This window comes from Opisthocomus hoazin, chromosome 2, assembly GCF_030867145.1.
Source record: "Opisthocomus hoazin isolate bOpiHoa1 chromosome 2, bOpiHoa1.hap1, whole genome shotgun sequence".
In the NCBI taxonomy this organism is placed as follows: Eukaryota; Metazoa; Chordata; class Aves; order Opisthocomiformes; family Opisthocomidae; genus Opisthocomus; species Opisthocomus hoazin.
In genome coordinates, this window is record NC_134415.1 from 9,435,167 (window position 1) to 9,453,782 (window position 18,616).

Consider the following 18,616-nt stretch of genomic DNA (forward strand, 5'->3'; position numbering starts at 1 on the left):
TTCCAGAATTTCAAAAGGGAAGAGCAGAACTTTGTGGTACAAAATGAGATCAACAACATGTCTTTCCTCATCAGTGACACCAAATCTAAAATGTCCAAGGTAGCGTAAAGATTTTTATGTTTTTCTTTCTGCAGAGGTGAAGGAGACAGGAGGACTCCAGCACTTTTTTTTTTTCTTTTTTTTTTTTTTTGGTAATGATTTCTGTTGAAAACACTGGGTTGAGAATCAAAACATAGTTATTTGAGAACTGCAGTGGACTTTCGAGATACTGGTGCAAAACACTGGCAATGATATAATGGCAGTTCATTGGATGGGACTGCAGCTATGTAGGTAGTAAGGAAATTGTCAAACCAGATACAAGTACAAAGTTGCTAGTACAATTCTTTTATTTAGTATTGGATGTTTTTTCATCTTTACTTTATGCTGCAGGCAGCAGTTTCTGACCAGGAGAGGAAAAAGATGAAGCGCAAAGGTGACCGGTACTCTATGCAGACCTCTCTCATTGTGGCAGCACTGAAGAGATTACTTCCCATTGGCCTAAACATCTGTGCTCCTGGAGACCAAGAGCTAATTGCACTGGCCAAAAATCGATTCAGTATGGTAGGTGCTCTTTTTGCACTTCTAAAAGGTAGAAATATTTTACTAATGAAATTGTTTGAATTTTTTCCCCCATACTCATTCTTAGAGCATGACACAAATAATGAAGACTACAACTCTGTTGTGTGTTTGTGTGTGTGTGTGTGTATATATATATATATCAGGCATAATAGGTGATTATGGTAGATAGTAATCTACATATTGTTCTCATTTTTGGGGCTTAAAACATTTCAGTTTGGACATACTTATTTTCTAAATGATCAGTAGATGAATAGAGATTATATTCTTAAAACAGTTATTTCTCTCTCTTAATTTTTAATGCTAGATTGTGTTTGTTAAATTTTATGAAGCTTGAATTTGGAAATGCAAGTAAGAACTGCATGTTTCCTAACTTCTGTAACCAACATCATAACAAATTCCTTTTGATCACACTCGTGAATGCAAGAATTTCTGTGGGGATAGACTGTTTTTAAAGTGATTCTTATAGGAGTAAACTCACAGTACAGTAATATGATTGCAGTTTGAAATATACTCATTTCTCAAGCTATGATACTTTATACACCCTAGCACATTGTATGAGCTTTGTACAGCGGAACTGAATGTTTATAAAGGATAAAAGACTCCAAAAGAAACAGAAATAAAATCAGAGAAGGCTGTGTTCGTGGTAGTGGTTTCATTTGGTCAAATTTTGGTTAAAGTGTGTATATACGTATATACTAGTAATTTTAATTCAGACTTGCATTTAATGTATTACTGTGAGCAAATGTGAATGATGCCATCCAGAACTTGTTCCTGTGAGCTTGGATATGGCTAGCTCTGACCTGACACAGAAAGATGTATTGCAACTGAGATTTTCCTCAATCTTCCACATTTTCTGTTTTATTCATCATCTGAACTAAGCCCAAGGTTGACATTTATATGAAAAATACATTTGCTTAATTACTTTCTATTCCTAATTTATATGATTTGTAATTTATTGACAGAAAGATACTGAAGATGAAGTACGAGATATCATCCGCAATAATCTTCATCTCCAGGGCAAGGTAATCTACATGCATTTTTTTAAACATGCTTTTTCTTCCTTTGAATTCATTTGTTGGTGCCATGTAGTGACAGCCTACCCTGGTTCATTAGGATAACTTGTAGTCCCTTTTTCTTTTCTCTCAAGTAACTTGGCCAATTTTTAAATGTGAGATTTTTAGTGTGTTTATGTATGTATTATAAACAAGAACACGTGGCGCTTCAAGTTCCTGCCTATGCACACCATCAATATGAAACTGGAGATGGAAGCAAGGTCGATCACTCTTTAAACTCTGCCTTCTGTTATTCTGAATAGAATCTGCAAAATGCTCAAAGTTACTTTGTGTCAATTTGAAGTGTAAAGGAAAAGGAAGCTGCCACTTTGGCACACTCTGCGAAGTGAAAAACCTCCACTTTCCTCGGTTTTGTTCCTGTTTTTCAGCCCAGGGAAAAGAAAGTATTTTGGAAGAAGGATAGATTTTTATTATCAATTTCCAGTTAGTGCCAGATGAATAGCCCTAGGTAAAAAGTCCTGAACTGTCCCAGGAAGATGGAATGGGACCTATGGATGGTGCTTTATTTAGGATTGTCCTTTATCTCCTCCCGCTGCCCAAGGTTTTATTCACTTCAAGGAAAAAACTAACTAGTCTTTCTTGTCAGACTTTGGAACAGGCTGTCCAGGGAGATGGTTGAGTCCCCATCCCTGGAGGAGTTCAAAAAACGTGGAGATGTGGCAATTTGGGATATGGTTTAGTAGGCATGGTGGTGTTGGGTGGATGGTTGGACTTGATGATCTTAGAGATCTTTTCCAACCTTACTGATTCTGTGATTCTGTGATTAAATTGTTACAGAAGAAAAAACATGTGAGCTGGAAATCCGGCTTTTTTTCTGAAAGAGTATTTAAGAATCATCCAGAAGTACAGATTCCACTGCGATTCAGTGCATGGCGATAATTTTTTTTTAATTTTTAAATGACTTGGTAATGGGATGGTTCTTCCTGAATAACATCTGAAGATTATTTTTCTCCCATCTTACGTTTTCTGTATATTGCTGCAATGTCAAGCAAGATTATGTGGAAGTTGGGGTTTCTGGGAGCTCACAAGAAGATGTGTCATTTTGCAAAGCTAACAGCATATTTCATAAAATATTGCAAATAAAATTCCAATAGTTTTAAATTATAGGGATTGCACATAGAAAAGTTTACCACTGAAAACAAAAGTTTTGGTTAAATCCTAAAAAAAGCTTCAAATACTTATCCCTATATAGCAAATGAACTACACATGCAAAGTACTGGGAAGAAAAGAGCATTTTTGAAGATGATCATGAACAGCAGTACTTAAGCATTGTGCATGCCATGAATATGCAAAGCTTAAATGTGTTGTGATTTTGTGTGTGAGCTTCAGTAGTGTTTTCTTAACGAAGAAGATAGTTATTTCTGTTCTGACATTTGCAGTATGTGTATATTGTACTTTGTGAGGCATGCAGTTTTAAGTCTTGCCTGGCATTTCATGCTGCTTTTTAGCACTTCTCCTCCTGTCCTAAATACTTAACCTTCAGTTTCTATTTTGTTTCTTTAGGGTTACATTCTGCATACTGCTATTAAGAGATTTCTGTCTGTTACTGCTTTGTTGCCTTGGAGTAATGATACTTCTTAATACCTTGATCTGTGCTTTCTCTTCAGAAACTTCCTTTACTTCAGTTAAAAATTTGCTATTGTTCAGCAACATTTAATCTCCTGATTATAACACATGAGGATAAAAGTACTTTTAAAAGTCTTACATTGATGAAATTTCACAATGCCTTGATAATTAGAAGGAAGTAATCTTAGCTAATCCAGTGTATACATTGATGGATTTTCCAGTTGCAAACTTTTCAGCAGTGACTTTGGATTTTCCTAATTGTAATATGAATTCACAGTGGAAGATGACATTCTGAAAGGGAACCACAGAATACATAGCTAAGAAAGCTAAATAGCTATTGTAGCTAGCTTTATTTTATAGCTATCTGTATATTTCTTTACTAGCTTTGAAAACTCTGGTTTTGAGCTGTGTAGTCACTGAACTACAGACAAAATACAGCGTTTGTAGGACTTTAAAACTTCAATTTATTATTGTATGTATTATGTTTATTATGATTTATTATTAATTGTTAAGTAGTTTGTTCTCAATGGCTTGAAATATCTTTTCATGGATCATTTAGTACTGACGCATTCTAGAGTTCGCATTAAACCGAAGGTTATAACTTCATTATTTGAAAGTATAATGTAAAAAGTTAAAGTCAGTAGTTATTTATGAAGTACAATATAATGTATTCCATAATTCTCTGGTGTCATTAGTGTTCAGTCAGTATCGTGACTGAATCAAGTACATGTCAGATACAGTCAAATATGATGTTTCTTGTTAAGCAAAATGACGCCATTGTGCTACACGCATACACTACCCTTTTTTGTCTGAGTCAGACATAAAAGGTATGTAGGCCAAATGGTCTTATAGATTTAAATTATTGTTTAATATTTTGAATTAATATTTATTTTAATTAAACCGATGTTTGTATAAAGTTGCTTTCAAAAGGCTGGTTTTCTTCCAACCATAGCAATATTCGTTCTTCAAATAGTGTTTTCTGTTAACCACTTCTGCTTCTCGCAGACACCACGTTCTGTCATTTACGTTAGAGCTAAAATGTAATTTATCTTAATTTATTTTTGGAAAACTGCAGTGTTTGAGAATCATCCTTCTGAATCTTTAGCTATTAATGTTGTGGCGTCTATTTCATGCATTTGTCTATCTTTGTCTACATTTGTCTTCACTCTTTTTCTGTCTTTCCTTTCCTTGCATGCCTGCATGCTGTTACTCAGTACCGAGCCTTTTATTTCAAGAAATTGATGACGAAACTTGCATTCATTTTGACATGGATGAAGCTCAAGTCACCAAAGTCTTCTTCCAGCCATGCTAATACACACCTTGAAATGTCAACTATTCATAACCTTAGAAAACTACCTATACAAAAAAGCTGTACCTTAATAGAATGTGAGGAGTCCTCAGAACAAAAGACATCTCCACCTGTGATTAAAAAGTCTTTTGTGGACTATCCATTCATGATGATCCAGTCAAATGCTCACACAAAGACTGTGGATGTGACAGTCGTTAAGAAATGGAAAAGCCGAAAAGTGGAAGAAAGGCCTGTCAGTTGTGGCTTTCTAGGTTCTAATAAGCTATTGTTGAGCAACTGTGTAAGTTTGTAATAATTTCTGGAACTTCAGTAAACGGTATTTCATAAGATATTTTGTGGAAGTGAATTAGCATTATGGTCTCATCTTAGGCACAAATTGAAATTTGGATCCACAAAGATGTTTTAGAAAAGTAGATGTTGAGTTTAAGCCCTATTCCAATCTGTAGGGTTTGAGGCTTCTAAATGCTTCAGAAATCCAGGCCAGCGTGACTTAAAACTAGATTGCACAGTCAGGAATGATCACTGGCCACAGCTCTCAGTAAAATGAGTTACACGTTGCATTTGTCTTCAGTGTCCTTGGCACCAAAAAACGGTTGCAAAGTGTATTGCATCAGTGTTGATTAGCAGAAGCACTAGGGAGACAAAATGAAAGAAAAAGAGATTGCTAACGGTAAAACAGAGAACCACAGATCACTGGAGTGGAAAAAAAATGTAAAGAGAAAAATAAGAAAAAACATTTTGTTTTATGCAGTTCTTTATAATTTGTTGGCTAATAAGCAAATGCATCTTGAATTGATTTTTCATAAATTAACTTTTCATTTTATAGCTAGTAATCAGTAAAATTAGGATTTTTCCAACAACTGAAAAAAAAATTTAAAAAATTAGACATGAATAATGGCTAATTTCTCTGACTGGAAACCAAGTAATCCTGACTGATAGAGCAAAAATTTCATTGTGTTTGGTTTAATAACTGGAAAGTCAGTGTACAGTTATGTCTGTCTACCTCTTATTCATTTCTTTTCATCAAACAATATATTCATTGCTGGAGCCAGTGCTATTTGTTGGCCCATTGATCATTTGCTCTTTCTATGATTATTAGTCCTCAGGAAGCTCTCAGGAAATGTTTCGCAAATCAGTCTTAAGTATTGTTCTCCCGGTCCATGTAGTGGACGCTGTATGGGTTAGCCATGCAAAGGTGTGGGTTAGCCGTATAAAGTACTTCTGTTTGAAGCAGTTTCTGTATTAATTTGACTGTTTGACCCTACGTTTGGAACTTTTTGCCTTGGTGAAGTGAAATTTTTCTCCTGCAGCTTGAGGATCCCGCCATAAGGTGGCAGATGGCACTTTACAAAGATTTACCAAACAGGAGTGAAGATTCCTCAGATCCAGAGAAGACTGTGGAAAGAGTCCTTGACATAGCTAATGTACTGTTTCACCTGGAACAGGTTAGACACGTTTTCCTAATTCCATTGCTGCTTATTCTAAACAAAAGTATTCAGCCTTTCATTTTTACTTTCAGCTGCAATATTTAATGTTGTATTCTTTTCTCGTTGTTTTGATGGCTACTGTTTACGTGCTTTGCCTTGTGTTTTGTAATCCAGTATCATGTGATCATATCGATCACACAGTGTGTTTGAAGCAGCTCCAACAATCCTTTATTTGGAAAAGGACTAAGAAAGGGATACCTATGTTTTAGCTTCATTCTGGTGCGTTTCAGTTAGCAGGAAGTAATCACTAAATTGCCCATGGACCATGAAATGTGAGTAAAACCCAACTTCATTATTGGAAAAAATGCCTTTTTTGAGGTATTTTTCTTCAGTTGAGATTCTTGAATTATTGAAGTAGCAAGAAAATTAAAGCTGCCTATATAAATATCTGGTTGAAACTACATATTACAGCTATATGGAGTAGGACAGTCAGATGATTTGATTCGAAACTTCTCTAATGATGGCTTTAGAGAGCTATTTACTGTGTTGTCCCAAATTCAGGGTACTTTTACCCTGTGTACTCATTAAAAAAATTGTAAGAGGAATGTCCGTCCACTTGATAAAATCTATATGGAAGTTTGTGTGAATGTGTGAAAGAATATATGTGTTTAGAAAATTAAAATGGCATTGAAATTCAGAAAATTCTTAATAATCTGGAAGTTTTAGCAAGACTGCTCTTTGGTGGTCTAGCAAATTGCTAGTGTAAATGAACTCAGACGCATTCATGCTGGTACAACAGTGAATACAAACCAAGGTTAACTTGGTCAGTTCACATATTACTTGCAGCATTCAAGAAATAGAAGCAGGGTGGAGGAATGATGTTTCTGAGAAAGTTCAGGCAGAATATTTAACTTGTTTCAGAATCTGGCATGAAGCTCTATTGTTTTAGCTAATATTTTTCCATACATACATAAGTGTCCCATGTGATCTGAACTACAATAACTTTTATTAGAAAAATTCTGTAATGTATTTTGTGTTATTCTTCCCACTAGCACTGATAGAATTTTGTCTTTTCTCTATCTGGGTAAACTTGCCCCCAGAAATAGGTCAACCAGAAATAAATGTTGGAAGCTAGGTGTTTTTTGTTTTTTTTTTTTATTTTGTTTTTTTCCTCTTCTTGGGACAAGTGTCATAGAATCATAGAATGGGTTGGAAGGGACCTTTAAAGGCTGTCTAGCCCAACCCCCCTGAGGTGAGCAGGGACATCTTCAACTGGATCAGGTTGCTCAGAGCCCCATCCAACCTGGTCTTGAACGTCTCCAGGGATGGGACATCAGCCACCTCTCTGGGCAACCAGGGCCAGGTTTCACCACCCTCATGGTAAAAAAATTTCTTCTTTGTATCCAGTCTAGATCTACCCTCTTTCAGTTTAACACCATTACCCCTTGTCCTGTCTCAACAGGCCCTGCTAAAAAGCCTGTCCCTATCTTTCTTTCAGACTATTCCAATGCCCGACCACTCTTTTAGTAAAGAGATTTTCCCTAATATCTAATCTAAAGCCCCCTTTAAGTACTGATAGGCCGCAATAAGGTCTCCCTGGAGCCTTCTCTTCTCCAGGCTGAACAGCCCCAACTCTCTCAGCCTTTCCTCACAGCAGAGGTGCTGCAGCCCTCTGATCATTTTTGTGGCCTCCTCTGGACCTGCTCTGACAGGTCCATGTCTGTGGGGACTGGGTCCATGTCAGACAGGGACTGGGGGAGTAAAGTCCCTCGCACTGTAAGGGAAGATCATGTTCATGACCACCTGAGGAACCTGAACATACAGAAGTCTATGGGACCTGATGAGATGCATCCCAGAGTCCTGAGGGAATTGGCAGATGTAGTTGCCAAGCCACTCTCCGTGATATTTGAAAAGTCATGGCAGTCAGGTGAAGACCCTGGTGACTGGAAAAAAGGAAACATTGCATCCGCTTTTAAAAAGGGTAGAAAGGAGCCTGTTACTTCAATGACTAGTAGTGAACTAAAGGATAGCTGCTTTTATTCTGAGTACTTTGCACCTATTTGTTTAAGGATTTGGCCCTACAGCTTTGCTTATCTTCTGTAGACAAGTGCTCCTGTGCTTTTGTTACTGAAATGGGTAATTCAATGTGAGCACTGGGTCTGGTTTTATGATAGTCTTGAGTAATCTTTTGCTCTCCATATACAAATACTCTGTTCACCATATATACATAGCCTGAATGCTTTCTTTACTGCACTGGCAAAGATCAGTACTTCAGTTCATTCTTTGTATTTTATTTCCATGTACAGCTAACTTCTTTGTTTTTATTATTTCCAGAGATCTGCTTGTGTAGGCCGAGGCTATTTCTTCTGGGAAAGTATAGAGAGTTTTGTAGTTGTTCGTGATGATATTACTAATTACCTAACTTTCACACCTGGGTTTGCCTGACTTCTAAATAATTTTCCCTGACTTTGTTTTGTGACTGTAAATATGTTTGCAGTGAATGCTTTTCTATCCTTTCTCTTAACAAATATTTTTCATTTGTATTTTGTCTTTTGGAAGAAACTAGATTTAGAATGTCACCATTTAATCTTGCAAGTGTAATTATCCATTTCACTGAATGCTTGGCAGTATTTTAGTCTTTTTAATTAAATGTTTATTGTTTAACTAAGACTAATTTTTTTCATTTCACTAAACTAGTGGAGTCCTCTTGGATAACTATGTTTGGATTGAGTATTAAGCCTACACAAACATAATCATCACTACATCTTTTAAATAAAATGCTGTATTTTATTACAAGGGAGAATCACCAAGTCTTTCAGGGTAGAGATGCTAGCTTCCATGGACTCCTGTGACGATGCTGTGAGACCAAGGAGCTATTATTCCACTAGCACAGTTGTCCATAAAAGAAACAGTCTCTGTGTGTGTGTGTGTGTCCCCCAAACAAACAACCCCCTCAAAAGACATCCCCCTCTTAACTCCACAGGAATTGTGTAGGTTCAATCAAATGATATAAACTTTATGGAACAGTTGTGAAATACAACGCAAAACTGTGAATAGACTGTGGGAAAGGAGTGACCTGTAGCACAGCCTAGAATCATAGTTCCCAGTTATCCAGTCAGGCTATATACTGTTGCATGTAGTTGCTTTTCTGGGCCACAGTAGTAATTTTCTTTAAATGGAAACAAGGATGGGTGGTGGCATAAAAAAGAGCAGAAGATTAGGATGCAGCACACTCAGTTTCATCTCATGCTACTGTAGAGCCAGGATACAGAAAGAGAATATATCTGAAGACAGAGCTGTAATATTATGAAATGTAACTGAAGTGTTCTGGAATATCTTGATGTTCATTCTAGCTATACAGATTCATGGAAGGGGTTTAGTACTAAGTCACTGTGCCTGTCTCTCATTTTTAGAGTTAATTCCTTTCCCTTGTAGCTGGTTGTGATAAATACTTCAAACAGAAGATTAACTGCATTTAAAAGAATTCCTTTAAAAGTGTTGCCTGGGGCAATGTGAAGGTGTACAATTTACCTGTATGTATGTAACGAGTTGCATATAAAAGGAAGAAAGAGTGAAGTTTCTTTGTGTTATAAGTTAAGATTTCCAGAGTGATGGCCTCAATGATAATATTCTATCTAAAAAATATAAGTAGGATGAAGTAGAAAGGGAGACTGTCTATATTACACCAGGAAAGGGAGATTTTTGCTTTCAAGTTTATTTTCTAAATTCTGATTCTGCAATTTGGTTGATCACTTGAACTCTGTCTAGAACACTTTTTCCCATCTATTATCCTTCTATTATCTGTCCACTTGATTTATCTGTTATCTCATATTATTATTATTGTTATTGCTATGCCCAGACAGTAGGGACATTGCCACATTGTTTATTTTTCCATGTGTGTTTTGTGTAACAGGTTGAGCATCCTCAGCGGTCCAAAAAAGCTGTGTGGCATAAGCTGCTATCTAAACAGAGGAAAAGAGCAGTAGTTGCCTGCTTCAGAATGGCACCATTGTATAATCTGCCAAGGTAAGAGCTATATTTGTTCTATCTTTCACAAATGCATGTATGTTCATACAGTGCTATTTGGTGAGATCAAAAGGAAGAAAAACATGTAAACCAGCAATTGATAAACTGTGTGGCAATATACTCTGTATATTACTTTCTTTTAATAGATCTGATTATTTACTTATATCTTCTGAAAAGAGTAAAAAAGAGTATAATTTTCAATTTCTGATTCTCTCCTCCTGCTGTTATTCCACCTTTTCCTCCTGATATGTTTTCTTTTCTGAAAAGCAGACGCCTTTCATAGGAGATAAATGCGGAAATGGACGTATTGGTGTCACTGTAATATCATCTTGGGAGATGAATTTCCTCCTAAGCCATGGTATAGCTCTGGAAATATTGAGTTACCTTTATTATTAGATGCTAAAAGCTCTATATGCAGGAAATAAATCGATACTCTTTATCTGAAAACTTGTTTATTTCTTGTGCACTTTTGGGAAGAGCATTCTATTAGACGAGAAATATATGCGCATACTTTAGGCATCTCACGTCTTTTCCTGTGTTTCCTTTTCCTCTTCTTTCTTGTTTAATAGAGAAATGGATCTATAGTCAAGGAAGTTTCAGAATCCTGAGATTCTGGAAGGAATGAACGTTCAGAAAAAGCAGACATCTGTTTTTTCATGCAATTGCTAAAAATAATTTCCAGAACATGTGTATCTGATCTTTTCAACGTAATAGTGTTCTCAGTTGTTCCCCAAAGTATACATATTATTACCTTTACCATAGTTAGTAGGATGAATCTTAAAGTATGTCCAAGGAGGCACAAGGCCTTGAGGACTATACTGGCCTGAAATGAGGCTACCATGACAATTGAAAATAGAGCAAAAATATTTCCATCTGTAGCTGTTCTTTCTTTAACAAGTAGGTAATCTGCACATAACTAGCATTCCTGTATATTTTAATTCTACTTCTTCCTTTTCAGTATATGTGACTGTCAGTTGTTTTAAAAAAATTAAGATGATTCATAAAATTCTTCATGGAGAATTCATTGTTAACACATTCCATTTTGCATTGAATCCTCAAGAAAAAAAACCAAAAACAGTAAACATCATCATTGGCTTACCTCCTTCTCCTAGCTTCATCATCCGTTTGATTTCAGAAAAAAATGGCTTGTTATTTTAGATATGCAAGTCTAATCCTGAACATAAAAAAATGCAATTATTTGGGCACCATCCAGAGTTATCTATTGCTGTGATCTTAATATTTAAATTAAAAGAATATGAAAATATTGTATATTCAAAAGAAAACTCACTAATGTGGCAAAGTAACATTTTATTTCTTAACTGTGTTTAAATTTCTTTAAAGTTCTATTTATTATCTGTTCCTAAAATTATTGTTGTTACATTTTAACATCAGCTTTTCAAGTTACTGGGACACAATTTTGAATAGAGCATTTTAATATAAACTTAATTTTTAAAATTGGTGCATTTGGCAGGTTTTGCCATAGAAATTTTGCTTTCCTTTTCAATGTTAAGTGTAATGACTAGACAGTTCTTCAAGCTAAATGAAATTGATATTGATCAAAGCTTCTCCTTAAAAGTTTACAACTTTTGTTTTAAATGTCCCTTTTTAGGCATCGAGCCGTCAATCTCTTTCTTCAAGGCTATGATAAATCTTGGATTGAAACAGAAGAACACTATTTTGAAGACAAGCTGATAGAAGACTTAGCAGTACGTCTGGGTGCAAAGGGTCATGGGAGTGTATTATGGATTAACATTCATGTTGTAGTATAATAAGTCTATAAGGTACATAAGATCTCATCTAAGCTATCTCTGCCCAAAGGGGTGAGCTATATGCAAGTCACTCTGACAGTTATTAAAAATTACAAGTCATGGAGATTCCTGAATCCCCTCCGGGAGTCCGCTTCAGGGCTTCAGTAACCTTTTATAAAGCTTTTTAAACTTTTGTCTAAATTACGAGCCAGTTGCTGTCATTCCCCTGTCTCTTAACTTCTGCCCTGTGGAGAAGAGGAACAGCCTATTCCCTTCTTTCTTTGCAGTTAACCTTTATGTAATTGAAGATGAACAACCCACGTTAAAACCATTTAAGTCAAAAGGTTAGAATATGAAACTAGAGGAATTCTAGTCTTAGATTAATCAGTCCCTTAGAAGCAGACATGAAAAGGGTGTTCACAGGGACTGTCTTGCAGAAGAATCCTCTTGTGTAGTTGGTCAGGGAGGTGAGGATTTTTCCCAGCAGTAAAGTGTTAGAGGCATGCCTTTAGCGTGGAAATCCCTAGACTGATTTTCAGTAAAGCCTTGTGTCCTCATCCCTTATAATTGTCTCTCAGAAAGGTAGTTCTTCCAAGGGTTGGGCAAGACCTAATACTAGGAGATTACTCAGTCTGTGGAATGGCCATTAGAATACAGTCTGAGATCGGTCTGTTTGTTGTGAGGAGAACCTACTCTCTGCAGTAGAGTGAGGAAGCTAACTGGAAAATTGTTATTAGAAAAAAACAAGTATTTTCCTTTACTGTTCAAATTTTATCCTTAAAACTAACTTCCCAAGTGGTGAACAATTTTGAAAATAAGGATCAAATTAGTGAAAGCAGCAGCAACGAACTCAACAGAAGCAGACTCATTTTTGCTTGCACATATGCAGAATTCATATCTTGTGGCATCCTTACTGTATGATCAAGCATTGTGAAAATGCAAGAGACTTCTGCAAATGCTTGCTTTGTATGCAACCTTTTAAAATGATCTCTTCAAGTGTCCCAACACACTGCAAATATTGCAGGTTCATTGCCAAAAATGATTACGTTTTAGCAGTTGCAAGCATGTGTGTGTAGATATGGAATGAGGAACAACATAGCTCTTTGCGTGTGTGTATGCATATGCAGATATGTATGCATGATGAAATAACCCAGCATGGTCATTTGGTTACACTCTGACATAAAGGGTAGTCACCTTAGCTCCTCTGTGAAACCATGTCTTTGCTAAGTTTATGCAGAACTCCTTGTCAGCAGGCAGCTTATGTGAAAAACTGTCTTAGAGAAGACAGAAACAACCTGGATTGGCTGTTATATTATCCTTTAGTAAAGGACTAGAGGCATTCCCTTGTAATTCCTCAAGCATACACTAAGTCTGTCTCCAGCTCTCTCTTAAGGAGAGATGGAGCACACCTTTCATTCAAAAGATCATATAAAACTCTGGCTGTCTTTTAAATAAATTTCTATCAAATGCGTACTGCTTCAGAGCACTTTCCTGGAGGGGTGAGAGTTTGAGGTTCTACTGTTCAGCTCTGTGGAGCTGATCCAGATTATTGTGTGGACTTCATGAAAGATGTGGTTGTGATGCTGGTGAAGGTTCTCTGTCCCTCTTAGAGAAACTGTACCTTGGTGTAGCAAGGACTTTAAGATTTATTGGACTGTCAAAATGGAATCACAGCCCAGGCTGTGGTGGCAGAGCTCATTTGGAAGGGGAGAAAGGAGGATCCTTGGGTTCTCTGACATTTGCTTGAAGGATTGGCTGAAGTTTCTGAAATGTTCACATATTAGGTAGAACACTGGAACAATCCAGGGCCCAGAAACTACAGTCAAGACTTCCTGTCCTTTAACTCTCTGTAGTCAGGAAACTAAAATGTTGTATGCCATAATATCTTCTTTCTCAATACTGAGAATCTTAACTCTCTTTTCTGCTAAGTGAAAATAACTGGGCCAAGGTCAGTCGTATGAGGTTCAACAAGGCCAAGTGCCGGGTCCTGCACTTGGGTCACAGCAACCCCGTGCAACGCTACAGGCTTGGGGAGGAGCGGCTGGATAGCTGCCAGGCAGAAAAGAACCTGGGGGTGGAGGTCAACAGCCGGCTGAACGTGAGCCAGTAGTATGCCCAGGTGGCCAAGAAGGCCAATGGCATCCTGGCTTGGATCAGGAATAGTGTGGCCAGCAGGAGTAGGGAGGTGATGGTGCCCCTGTGCTTGGCACTTGTGAGGCCGCACCTCGAGTACTGTGTTCAGTTTTGAGCCCTTCACTACAAGAAAGACATTGAGTTGCTGAAGCATGTCCAGAGAAGAGCAATGAAGCTGGTGAAGGGTCTGGAGAACAAGTCTGATGAGGAGCGGCTGAGGTAGCTGGGGCTGTTCAGTCTGGAGAAGAGGAGGTTGAGGAGAGACCTTATCGCTCTCTACAGCTACCTGAAAGGAGGTTGTAGTGAGGCAGGTGTTAGTCACTTCTCCCAAGTAACTAGCGGTAGGACGAGAGGCAGTGGCCTCAAGTTGCATTAGGGGAAATTTAAATTGGATTTTAGGAAAAATTTCTTTACTGCAAGAGTGGTCAGTCATTGGACCAGGCTGCCCAGGGAGGCGGTGGAGTCACCATCCCTGGAGGTGTTCAAAAACTGTGTACAAGTGGCACTTCAGGACATGGTTTAGCAGACATGGTGGTGTTGGGGTGACGGTTGGACTTGGTGATCTTAGAGGTCTTTTCCAACCTGAATGATTCTGTAATTCTAAGTGAAAATGATTTATAGGAAGAAATCGTTCCTGATTTTGCCAGATCCAGGCAATTCGTAGACCTGTGACAAGGGCTTTTTCTGGGATGTAGGAGATGAATGCTTGCATCCTCTAAAGCAGAGGACTGGACTGAACTTGCAGTTTTGTTACCTGAATTTTCTGTCCTTAAGTCTGTTACCCAAAAGTGGCACTACTTCTGCCTCTGTATAGTAAAACAAGAAAGTACAGACAAGTTCTCTATTTGAGGAGCTTAATTCTGCTGATTCTTAATTCTGATTTGACAGATCAAGCCTCTAAGAGAACTAGATTTTTAGTGTTTGATATTAAAATCATAGCATATTTAACACTGTCTTTATTGATTGTTAAAATGCTTCTGCTTGAATTAAATAGGTTCTATGAACACTTCAGCTTATGTGATGAAACTGTTGATTAGTTTTGTTGGTAGGCATTACTGGACATAATAATTTGTGAAAAAAGTATGTTTAATGGATGTTTAATAATTAGATTATATAAAAATTAAATCTTTTAAATATTCAGAATTTAGAAGTGGCAACTAAAACTTACCCAATGTATTTGTTTTATCCTCTAATGTTACGTTTAGTTAAAGCTTTTTATTTTACACTTAAAGAACTATAGGGCAAATATCTCAAAACATTGAGAATTGAGCATGCTTATTTCCCAGAAATGTCAGAAAATCGTTTGGTTACAAGAACATACTATGGTTACTAGTATATGCTATGCTTTAACAAGGAGTTCTATTTAACTCAGTCATTGGTGAATTTGACCCTTCATTTAATTTGATTTAAATCTATGAAAACTAGTAACTTGCATTAAACGTTAACACAACTTCTGCCCTTTTGCTTCATCGGTTTTGATAACATCAGAGAGGTATTCTGGTTGATAACATTACCAAGTATAGAAAGCTGCCATTTAATTAAAGAGAAAGGTCAGAATCCTAAATGAGATTGAAATAAAGAGCAGGGGAAAACCTCAGTAATGGTGAGCTATAACTAGAGTTATAATGTGCGTTGTTCAGATCTTGTTATCCATACTGAAAATATTGTTACATATTGCAAAATAAACCTTGTATAGCCATCATAGACTAGGAAGTGAAACAATCATTGTGCATATATGTCAACTGAAGTGAATTTGCAGCTGCAGTCAGTCATGTTTGGTACAGCTGAGTGGAAAAGGTGGACGACACAGGCATGTATGAAGTGTAGTACACACAGAGATCTATAAGCATTCCCACAGGAATGTATTTGACACTAGCACACACAATTTTTTTCTGAATAGGCAGAAAATCCATTTTCCTTATATCTGTCATGTGGCCAGCCCTTCACAGAATCACACAGAATCACAGAATGTTCGGGGTTGGAAGGGACCTCTGTGGGTCATCTAGTCCAACCCTCCTGCCGAAGCAGGGTCACCCAGAGCAGGCTGCACAGGACCTTGTCCAGGCGGGTCTTGAATATCTCCAGAGAAGGAGACTCTACAACCTCCCTTCATTGTTGCAAACAGATAACATCTGACAATAGAATAATTTCTTACTTCTGCAGTCTTATCAGTGCATGAAATTCTTTTTGTCTGCATTTTAGTGTGTACTGCTAGGTGAAAACAAGGACAAGAGTGGGCATAATTTATGCAACCAATTTTCTTTGAGATACGAGATGCTTTGTGGAAAAATATGTCTGGACAAAGCAATTTTCTGAATAACTGGATGTGCAAAACTTACTTTCTGATATCTCTTTTGGCAAAACACAAGAAGTCAGAGGGGAGATTTTGTATAGATTCTTTTCAAAGCACTGCTTCAGTAGTTGCCATTACAATATTTAGGACTACATTTTTTCTTTTAGAATTAAGTAACTAGAGCTTTCTAAACCTGAAAGCAAAATAACCACATGGAAGAAACTATTTGTGTGTGTGTATATATATGTATATAAAAATTTAATGATATATAGTATTTTTTATATATTATTGATTTGTCGTCTTCTAAAATTCTACATTCTGCCAGCATTACTGGTTTTGGTAGATAAGGCTCCTGCCGTCTAAAACCATTGGTGAACTTCAAGTTTGGATTTTTGCTCCCTCAAAGCCTCTCAGAGTTCCTCAGCAAACATTATACGTGGCATAAGACTTGGAACAGAGGATTCTGATTTTTCGTGGATGAAGCTTGTTAACATAGAGAGGAACAGACAATATAATAGCAAACATATTAATAGCATCTGGTTACCACTTGTTCTGGATAACAGCGGTAAAAAATTGAAGTTATTTTCAGAGTCTAGGGAAGAGGGTTGATTTTAAGTTTTGCAAATGGTATCCTCTTTGTAAGTCTTCATGATTGTAAACACGTTCAGTATCCAGGGCTTTCATACTTTGCTTGGAACTTGTTTCCTTCTGGTTGTCCAGGTCAAAATTACATATGTGAGTATTTAATGTTTAGTAAATTGCACAGAGTAAAGCATTTTGTAGTATAGATAATTGAATATACTTTTAAAATCTTTTTTCCCTAAAGAAACCTGGGGAGGAACCACCGGAAGAAGATGAAAGCCTTAAAAGAGTTGATCCTTTACATCAACTTATTCTGCTATTCAGTCGAACAGCCTTAACTGAAAAATGGTAGGGATGGTGTGAGAGACTGCAGAGTGTGTGCAGATTTTCAGATTCCTGTATTTGAAGTTATACTTGTCTCTGTTCAAGTCAGATTGCATAGGCTAGGCCGAAACATGGGCATATGTACATATGGTGAGTTTGAGTTACACTGACACTCTCGAGCCTGTGGTGTGTAAAGAGATTTTAACATGACTGATAATGAGATGTAAGGAGTTTTCCAGAGTACAAATGGATGCCCCTATACACTTTTTCATGGTTATGGATGCTGTGTTCAGGACTTACTACAGCTCTCTGTCTGTTCCCTACTGACGGTTATAGTCTGAATGTGAAATGTAGGTATATTCTAGGTATAATGGAAAAATTAACGATGTGCTCTTTGTTGGAAGGTGTTTATGAGTTTCTCAGCACTATGTTTGTAGCTGGCTTTACTTCTAAGTTTGTATCAGTTAATCAAGTCCTCATTTAAAAAAAAAACTCTTGTAGTTAATTATGGGCATAAAAATCATTTTAAAAGATTTTGAAGGTGCTTAAAAATATTTCTGAACTCCAATTCTAACTCTAATCTTCCTCATTCTCTTTTCCTCTTTCTGTTAACCAGCAAGTTGGATGAAGATTTCCTGTATATGGCTTATGCTGACATTATGGCTAAGGTAACTTTTATGCTATCTTTTGCATCTTTTCTGTTTTAATAAAAATAATGAATAAGATCAAGTGAAATTACATTTAAAGTGAACTAAGGCTTTAGCTGCCCTTCCCCTTATCAGTAAATGCTTTCTTTCTACATGGTATCAGAGCTGCCATGATGAAGATGATGATGATGGTGAAGAAGAAGTGAAGAGTTTTGAAGTAAGCTTATACTTCTGTTGTGTTTTTCTTGTCATATTAGACATTATTTCATAGCTTCTAACTGACATTTATGTTTCTTGGTTCATGGCTTACTGCAGCTTATTATGCCAGTGAACTGCATGTCAGAAGCTGGATTGGCTGATATGAGTCACTAGATTGATAGCAGAGAAACATAAACATATGTAGTATCACATAATAGAAGATTATATAGACTTTTGTCCTAATATAAGATTATATAGAATTTTGTCAGTTAGTTCGTGCATGCTTGTTAGATATCAAAAGTCTTGTGCTTATAAGTGTGAAAATTTAAAAATTGGAAGTCATTGAGGTGAATGAATAAATTTATCAGTAAGGGGTTTATTAGTGCTCCTTACCTAAATTGTAATGGATTCTTTGTTCAGCATTCAAATTTATCTTTTGAGAGAAGTTCCTATTAATATCTTTCTCATGATTATTTTTTCTGTAGCTATGAAACTTATGTTCAAGTAATGTATTAATCTGTTCAAAAGACAATTATGTGTATGTATTTGGTCAGTCACCTGCAGAAAAAAAAGTTTTGGACTTCTTTTTCTTATTACTATTTCGCTTCTTGTCCTTGCCCTTCCTTAAGGTGACAGGATCACAACGCAGCAAGGTAAAACAAAAAAATATGT

At 36.7% G+C, this 18,616-nt stretch overlaps 1 protein-coding gene across 9 annotated transcripts in view; it reads left to right on the forward strand.

Moving 5' to 3' along the window:
• The window catches only part of RYR2 (ryanodine receptor 2), a 449,014-nt gene that overhangs the window by 367,590 nt on the left and 62,808 nt on the right, over positions 1 to 18,616 (forward strand). For 5 of the 9 annotated variants that reach the window (XM_075412466.1, XM_075412469.1, XM_075412467.1 and 2 more), the window contains 10 exons: positions 7 to 99; positions 430 to 600; positions 1,581 to 1,640; positions 5,877 to 6,011; positions 9,907 to 10,019; positions 11,629 to 11,725; positions 17,020 to 17,123; positions 17,716 to 17,767; positions 17,910 to 17,963; positions 18,574 to 18,597. In XM_075412466.1, coding sequence (XP_075268581.1) covers positions 7 to 99; positions 430 to 600; positions 1,581 to 1,640; positions 5,877 to 6,011; positions 9,907 to 10,019; positions 11,629 to 11,725; positions 17,020 to 17,123; positions 17,716 to 17,767; positions 17,910 to 17,963; positions 18,574 to 18,597 — 903 coding nt within the window. The remainder of the gene's footprint in view (positions 1 to 6; positions 100 to 429; positions 601 to 1,580; positions 1,641 to 5,876; positions 6,012 to 9,906; positions 10,020 to 11,628; positions 11,726 to 17,019; positions 17,124 to 17,715; positions 17,768 to 17,909; positions 17,964 to 18,573; positions 18,598 to 18,616) is intronic. The other 4 variants (XM_075412474.1, XM_075412479.1, XM_075412483.1 and 1 more) reach the window with 1 other exon arrangement.